The sequence below is a fragment of the Astatotilapia calliptera genome, chromosome 15 (genome assembly GCF_900246225.1).
Source record: "Astatotilapia calliptera chromosome 15, fAstCal1.2, whole genome shotgun sequence".
In the NCBI taxonomy this organism is placed as follows: Eukaryota; Metazoa; Chordata; class Actinopteri; order Cichliformes; family Cichlidae; genus Astatotilapia; species Astatotilapia calliptera.
In genome coordinates, this window is record NC_039316.1 from 10,944,160 (window position 1) to 10,952,749 (window position 8,590).

Consider the following 8,590-nt stretch of genomic DNA (forward strand, 5'->3'; position numbering starts at 1 on the left):
TCTTCTCACTCTTTCACGTTCTTTCTCACTCTCTACCCATCTTTCCATCTTGGACCTCTCAATGGCGAGTATTCATTAGAGGAGCCGGGTAGGGGTCGCAAAAGGAAGGAGGGGAGGAGAGCTGGGGGGGGGGGGGGCTACAAATTACTGATAATGGCATGGCGCTAATGAAGAGAATGGAAAAATGTCATTAGCATTTAAGAGGATAAGATCCATCTGACCCGCCGCCGCCAGTCGCTTTCTAGCTCCACTCACTTAAGGAAGCAGGAGAGTGCGACTGATACCCAGAGCTTCATTTGCATGGCTGAGTGGTGGAGGATGCTGATTGGTATAGCCCCTCGCACCCCCCACACCCCAAACCCCCAACTCTCCCAACCTCGCAACCTCTTATTTATGCATCACAAACAACGCGCACATGTCTACTTGTTTCCCCCGCCATTCACCGGTAGCAACAGTCGACAAGCGAAAACAGCAAAGCTGGCGACAGCAAACAAAACAAATCAATGAGAATGCACAAACAGCGCCGCGGTTTAAAATGTGAAAGACGGCCAGATGAAAGGAGCGGCTCTTGATCCACGCAGATGCACGGAGAGTGATTAGAGGGAGCAACTGCACCTTCTGTGACCTCTGACCTGCTGGCATTAACTGTAATGATATCAGTAAAAGGAGCAACATTGTGCTGCTAACAGATGTGTTTGGCTGGCTATTGATGAATGCAGAAACACGTGTTTTTCTTCACTACAGTGAATGACTAACAATCTCACAGAGAGTAGACAGCCTCAGTAGTGGTTCTCACCTCTAATGGTGAGAACTTTGTGCATCACTAATGACTCAAGGGGGTCCTTTAGTTGTGTACAGTGTGGCTGTAATGGTTTGAGAGCAAACTATTGTGAGATTAAACAATGTACCTTTATCTGTCCTAGTAAACTATAACTAAACACACTAAAGAGAGAAAATACAACTGGAAGTCATTTTGCAATTGTGCTATATTTAAAAGAGGCCACTAGGTGTCCCCAGTCCTGTTTTTTATTTGGATTAGAAGCACGCAGTTGTTCACAGGAGAACTCTGAACTTAAAATACAGAGAATGCAACGTTGAACAAGTTTTTTCTAGTTCCTTATCTTGACAGAAATAGAGGTCAACCTTGAAGCAATTGCTGCCAATTGCTGCCAACTGCAGGAAATAAACAGCAGTTTATCGCTTTGTTTTATTCTTTAAAGATTTTAAGATGTCTGATTTGTGAGTTTCTGCTGACCCCAGCATTCAGTTGGGTTGTTGTACAATAAAGCAACACTTTGGTAAAAGCCAACTAGTCAGATTCACTCTAAACAATGTGAAATATTAGGGAATAAAACTTGAAAACTTCATAAACTCCCAGTTATTTCTTTTCTCTTTGTGACCTCTTTTAAAACTAGGAAAAAGCACGCAGATATTATTTATGAAACATCCAGCCTGACTTGACAGACACGTATCCCCGTTTTATATTAATAGCACATGTAAACAATAGCATGGCAAAAATATAGAAAATTTAACTAGCACTATATTTATCAGTGAATATATAAAGCACATGGCTTTCAATTAATGTGTGAAAACCCTTAGTTCGACACCAGGAGGAGGCACAAATCACTGGCGAGGCATCCAGGACAAAAATATATCCACATCAGACATACTGAGCCATCCGCTGTGGTGCTCGTTCGCGAATAAGGGAGCAGCTTTAGTCAGTATATAAGTGCAATAGTTACAAATATCAAAACACGTAACAGTATTTAAAATTCTCATTGTGTAATGTTCCGCTTTACAACAGTGCCTGTGACATGGTTGCTCACCTGAAACTCGTCAAAACACAAGAGGCAGGTCTCACTGCTGATCTCCATGGCAACCGGTGATATGGGGTCATAGGTGAACATTTTCCCTAACCTCCGTTTTGGCAGGCTTTGTTTCCTCCGATGGATCCCTTTAAAGCAGCACACAAACGTCAGGCACATCTTAAAGCACACCTGCGACGGCAACCCAAACCCACTGACAGTGCTGAATAAAGCAGTAATTTCACCTGTGTGCATAATGGTAGACAATTAGCAGGACGGCTTCAGGACAAATAGAGGGATAAATATAGGATCTCCGGTGCACGGGGAGTCGGAAAACTTCTACAAAGTCATGCAAGGAAACATTGGGCTGTTAGAGCCGAGGAATGGGAGGATGCTACTAACTTTTGTGGATGTCCAACATGAAGCCGTTGAAGTGGACTCGCTTTTTGCGACTGTTCTTCACATGGGAGTAAAACAGATCCATAAGCATGGTCTTCCCTGTGCCTGAAAAGGTGGGAAAACCAAACCAAAGTTATTATGATAACCACAGAGATGTTAGTTTGTATAATGATAGGAGCTTTTTCTGTATCCAAGCTCACCAACATCTCCATATATATAGAAGCCTTTGGGTGGTGGTGCTGGTGGTGGTGGAATGGGTTTCTCCTTTGGGACAAAATATTAAAATTAAGATGATTGTAGTGCGTTTTTTTGCTTTTTTACATGAATCTCAACCAACATAATCACTGAAATTTATTCACAGTGATTATTTCCACTCTATAGCTAATGACTTAAATAAACTTCTTCATATTGATTCCAATAAATGTCTGAAACATCATCTAATAAACAAAGTATGCTAAGGCATTAAGCCACCACTACAGTGTGAGGTTTCACAATCTCCAGACTAGCCCACTGCAGGGGAGGAAGACAAAGGGGATCTAATCAACAAGACAAGCCAGGGTTCCCACGAAAGAAAAGCATCATCAGAGGAACAATGGAGGGATTTGTCAGACAAAACGGAGAGGACTGGATGAGGCTCCATACGAGATGGAGTGGACTTGTCTGTGCAGCCTGTTTAGCGCTGCTAATTGTGATACGGTACTGTTGCATTGAGGTGCTGCTGGAAGTCATTGTGCTGCCTGCCTCCTATTATCAAAAGATCCTTGCTTCAAAAAAAAAAATAAAAAGCTTCTGTGTGGAAGCTGAGAATATCGAGTAAAGCCAAAAAGGACCCAAGCCATGTGAACGAATGTGCCGTCAGCTTAATCATCTGTAATAACAATGTGAAGAATATCTAAGGGTGGCCAAATTATGGATCTTTTTATCGCCTTTAAAAAAACCTCTGTTGTTCAGGATCGTCCATCTCTGTAACCGGGCAACACCAAATAGCTTTGGAATTAATCACTCACTAAACAAAAAAAGTACTGGTCTCTTTAAATTTAATTTAGTTAGAGGATGGTACTCGGTGTCCACCGAACTCAGTGTCCATGCACAAGGGGCACTTGACTCTGGTAAAATGTGGACAATGGCAGTTTGAAATCCAAATTAAAAAACAAGCTTGCTATCCAACCTCTCTCTCTCTCTCTCTCTCTCTCTCTCTCTGTCTATTCCCGCTCCACCCCTCTCTACTTTTTACCCACCCCTCCATCCACTGCCTGTCCTGGGCTGGATGTGAAGTACTGGAAGAGCAACAAGCCTTTCCTGTTTGCTCTGGCATAACAGTGTGTGACTTCTCCCTGACTTCCCAAGCTGCCCTGTAGCATGGCGGGGTAATTGTCAGTGGCTGGAAACCATTCTGCTACGGCAGAGTGGCGAAGGACAAGACCGTCCCTCAGCCACTCTGTCTAACTGAGCTCTGTGGCCTCGTCTCACCTCATGCTGCAGGATATAGACTGGCACATGAGTGGAAAGTTCACATGCAGGACATGGTCATTTTGGCTTTAGGAAGAACTTCTTTTGACCACTGCCAAAAATGACTTGCAGAGGCATGGTCGGCTAAGATCGTCAGAGCCCGAGTCAAGTTTAACTCACACAACTGTCCTGCTGGAGGCCTACCATGTGAAGGAGGACTCCATGATGCAGGTCTGTCTTGAAGAGGGTGGATCCCACTGAACAATGGCCCATTGTCAGCCAACCATCCGCAAAACCACGCCACATTGGGTCAATATTAAGTCAAGTGTACTCTCCTCACAGACTTGATCAGTTAGTGAGGACAATGGCGGCACTTTCACAGAGAGAACAGACACCAAAAGGACAGTGGTATGACCTGATTCAAACTGGAATAATTGCATAAGTACTCCAGTCAGTGTGTGTGTGTGTGTGTGTGTGTGTGTGTGTGTGTGTGTGTGTGTGTGTGTGTGTGTGTGTGTGTGTGTGTGTGTGTGTGTGTGTGTGTGTGTGTGTGACAGACAGAGCAAGAAGTAAGGTGCAAAAGGAGAGGGGTGGGTGTGAGGGTGGTTGGTGGTGGTGGTGTTGATAGCCTACCACCAAAGTATTTGTCAGAGTCCCAAATCAAAAGCAAAAAGGACAAGAATGGCTGAGACAATGGGGATCCCCTCATTACTGCCCGGGGACGGTGAGAGAGTGAGAGGGGTGCCGGGACGGGCCCAGCGGGAGGTCCTCCCTGCTGCCTTCCAAAATCTGTGCCTAACTCTGTGTGTCTGTGCCAGCCAACCAACAAAAAAACTCCCACCACCAAATAGTAGACAGTCAGCTCCCCTGACCTAAAAACAACAACAGCCCCCCTGCATTATGCCGTTCCAAAACTCACATGCACAATAAACTTCCCAGACCCCTACCCTCCCTTTGACCTGAGCCCCACGGCCACCATCGATGATACAACAGGAGAACAGGGAAGTCGACTCTGTGAAGTCCGTCCATATGTTAGATATCAGTGGTGCTTTTTAATCCAACGACAATCCGGATCCAGACATATCTATGCTGCCTTATGAATCCTAAACTGTTCCCCAAATAATGTCCAGCGTAATGCATCCTAATTCAAACGATGCAAATCCGATGCTTTCAGTTTTTGTAATTTTTATTTATTATGTAGGAATATTTTGAAGAAATAACACTGGTCTTGACCCTGAAAAGGAGTATAAATACCCTTCAAGACTGTCTCATTAGCTTTTTTCTCCGAGGCTTTCAACAGTATTGCATGGTCTTCATCGGTGAATGGAGTTTGTTCAATTGTCACTTGTCAGTCTGTTGCCATGCAACAGACTGACAAGCTTTTTTTTTTTTAATTTTTTTATAACAGCTACTGAGCAGGTATATTTTAATAGTGTAACAAACTACCTTCCCTGATGATGAAGACTGTGTGAGATGTGGTTGAAAGCGCTGGAAAAAACTTCAAAGTGAACCTCGAGTTTAGAGTGTTTTAAATGTTTGTCCGCATGGCTCATCCGTCTCTTCGCAGAAAATGAAACTTGTTTAAAATACAGTGAAACACTGAGTCGCTAGTTGCTTTAGGCCACAGTGATTAGACCTCTAGTGAAGTCTGTTGTTCTTACGTTTAACTCTGGTGCTCAAAAATGTCGACATGAGGTTGTTTAAAATTAATCAAGGGTTTGATGATGCACCTTTTGATAAAAACAAATATCATATTTCATGAGTACAATAAAATATATTATTACAGTTAAATGAACAATGCATTTTTTTTTAACTTTTTACATTCAATTACAATAAATTTGATTTATTTATATAGCACCAATTGACAACAACAGTTGCTTCAGGGCATTTTACACTGTAATGTAAAAACCCTACAATGTTTAAAACAAAGAAAAATCCCAACAGTCACATGACCCTTTATAAACAAGAACAGTGATAGTGAGAAGGAAAACTCCCTTTTAACAGGAAGAAATCTCTAGCAAAACCAGGTTTATGGAGGGGCAACCATCAGCAGAGAGAAGGATTTTAAATTTAATTCAGGCTTTAACAGGCAGCTAGTGAAGAGAAGCCAGTATAGGAGAAATATGCTCTCTCTTTCTCGCTCTTGTTTGTACTCTCACTGGAGCACTTTGGATCAACTGAAGGCTTTTTGGGAAACTTTTAGAACAACCTGATATTAATGAATTATAGTAGTCCAGCCTACAAGTGAGGAATCTGTGTTGCTCTGAGACAGGATCTTTCTAATTTTGAGGACATTGTGCAGAAGAAAGAAAGCAGTGCTAGATATTTTCCAAGGTAATGCCATGTAAAAGTGAAATATCTAAAATGAATTTCTAGTGAGACACTGTTTTTCTAAGATTTTTTAGGTCTGAGTACTGTGACCTTTTTTTGTCTGAATTCAGAGGTAGGGAATTAGAGGTCATCCAGGCCTTTATGCCAGTATGATATGCCCGTAGTTTAACCAGTTGATAAATACAAGGTAACTGAGATAAAATATTTTGTGACTGAAAGACAGAATTGTTTTTACACCGCCACTGTGTGTGTGTGTGTGTGTGTGTGTGTGTGTGTGTGTGTGTGTGTGTGTGTGTGTGTGTGTGTGTGTATTTCAAATCAAACAATCGAAATGTGATTGAAGTGCAGATTTTTAGCTTTAAATTCCAAAAACAGTTAATGCAAAGTTAATTACAACTATTTTTTTATACATAGTACCCTTTTTAGAGGTTCAAGATTAATTAGACAAAATAACGTGATGAAAATATTTTGCATCAATGCCTGAAGTCTAAAACCCATGAACATCACCAAATGCTGCGTTTCCTCCCTGAGATGATCTGCTAGGGCCTTTACTGCAGCGACCTCGAGTCTGTCTACATTCAGTTTTGTCTGCAGTAACTGAAAAAAGCTGGTTGAGATCAGATGAGTGACTTGGTCATTGAAGAGTATTGCATTTCCTTGCCTGGAGAAACTTGGACTGCTTTTGCAGGATGCTTTTGGGTCATTATCTGTTTGCACTGTGAAGCGCTGACCGATCAAGTTTTGCAGCATTTGCCTGAATCTGAACAGAGAGTATAGCCCATCACACTTCGCGATTAATCCTCCTACTTCTATTAGCATTTATGTCATCACAAGTGACTCAGTTCTACAGAGAACCATTTATGTCAATGCCAAAATACTTTTCTCATTGTCTCATTATTTTCATTCAAGTTCATCTTATTTTACCTAAATATTTGTTTTCAAAACTACGCAAGCTCTCTTTGGTTGAGGTGTACAGAAGCAAAACTACAAAAAAAAACGTATCTCTCAATCAAATGAAGAAAGAAGAAGATGACATTTACCAGTGTCATACACTTAACCATGTGTTACAACCAAGGTATGTAGAAGAGCGTCTCTAGACACACAACGTGTCCAACCTTGAAGCAGCTAAGACCACATCAAGTGCCATTCCTGTCTGCTCAGAACAGAAAACGGAAGCTATAATTCGCATGTGTTGACCAAGACTGGACAATAGAAGATTAGAAAAATGTTTCCTGGTCTGATGAGTCTTAATTCTTATTGCAACATTTCAATGGTAGGTTCAGAATTTCGTGTAAACAACATGAAAGCATGGCTCCATCCTGACTTGTATCAACAGTTCCAGCTGGTGGTAAAGGTGTGCGGGATATTATCTTCAGCCTTTTAGTACCAAATGAGCATTGTTTGAACACCTGAGCATTATTGTTCACCATGTCCATGTCTCTTTTATGACCACAGTGTAACCACTGCTTCTAATAAGATAACGCACCATGTCACATACCTCAAATTCTCTCACACTGGTTTGTTGAACATGGCAGTGATTTTGCTGTACTCAAAGAAAACCTTTGTGATGTGGTGGAAGAGGAGATTTGCATCATGGATTTAAAGCAACTGTGTGATACAATCATGTTAATATGGAAGAAAATCTCTGAGAAATGTTACCAACACCTTGTTTAATCTAGCCCATAATGCACTTCTGAAGGGGAAGGGGGGTATACCTAATAGAAGAGTGTATTATATTAGTAAGTATACATAGAGTGAAGAAAAAAAGTCCTGATTTTTGCAGTAACTGACTAGCTGTGGTATATATTGGGGATAAAAACGGGCAAGTTGTAGCTTCTCTGAAAAGCCAAACCTGCCTTATTCACTCCAACCATGGTCAGCACAACTTCTCTGTGATGATACATGAACAATCATGTCATTACCTTTTCAGTGAGCTCACTGCCTTTGTTTTCGCCTGCTCTGGTGCCACTGTGATGTTGGCTGCTGTCATCTTTTGAGTTTAGAATGTCTTGATTCAAGTAGATACTGTTACTGTAGCTCTTGAGGGTGTGCTGCAGCTGGGCCAGCTGCTGGAGAACCCGTCTCTGTTGGGCATCCCTCCTCAGGAAGCCACCCTGAACGAGGCTATCAAAGTGCACAAGAGTTTCACTGGAGCCACACGTGTCTGCTGCTGGAGGATCCGACGAGCAGGACGATGCAGATGAACAGCATGCCCTCCAACTACTGTAACCTTGAAGCATTACACCAGAACACGTCAGTGTTACATGCAAACATAAAATATGCCTCGATATAGTATAATCTAGATGTTATAATATGATTCCAGTAAAGCTGTATTAAAACATGTCGTAGCAATAAATGTGTAGTTGTAGCACACGGAATTTAGATAGAGGAAATACAGTCTGAAACATTTCCCGGACGGGTTAGACTCTGCACGTTGGCGCAGAGTCGCCTACCTTTTCCAGAGAAACTGCTCGACAAACAACAAATCTGACGTGAAATCAAAGGAGAGTCTTTGAGGAAAAACTTCAGTGAGCGACTGACAGCGGCAGCAGCCGTGTAAGTCGCCATGATGTTTCAAAACGCTAAAACTTTATTGAGATTCATCC

At 42.0% G+C, this 8,590-nt stretch overlaps 1 protein-coding gene across 3 annotated transcripts in view; it reads right to left on the reverse strand.

The window, feature by feature from the left end:
* The window catches only part of afg1lb (AFG1 like ATPase b), a 30,631-nt gene extending 22,048 nt beyond the window's left edge, over positions 1-8,583 (reverse strand). For all 3 annotated transcript variants that reach the window (XM_026194147.1, XM_026194148.1, XM_026194145.1), the window contains exons 1-5: positions 8,438-8,583; positions 7,907-8,214; positions 2,405-2,468; positions 2,208-2,309; positions 1,827-1,954 (exon numbers count right to left, since the gene is read on the reverse strand). In XM_026194147.1, coding sequence (XP_026049932.1) covers positions 1,827-1,954; positions 2,208-2,309; positions 2,405-2,468; positions 7,907-8,214; positions 8,438-8,552 — 717 coding nt within the window. In that variant the 5' untranslated portion in view covers positions 8,553-8,583. The remainder of the gene's footprint in view (positions 1-1,826; positions 1,955-2,207; positions 2,310-2,404; positions 2,469-7,906; positions 8,215-8,437) is intronic.
* Positions 8,584-8,590: the final 7 nt, after the last annotated feature.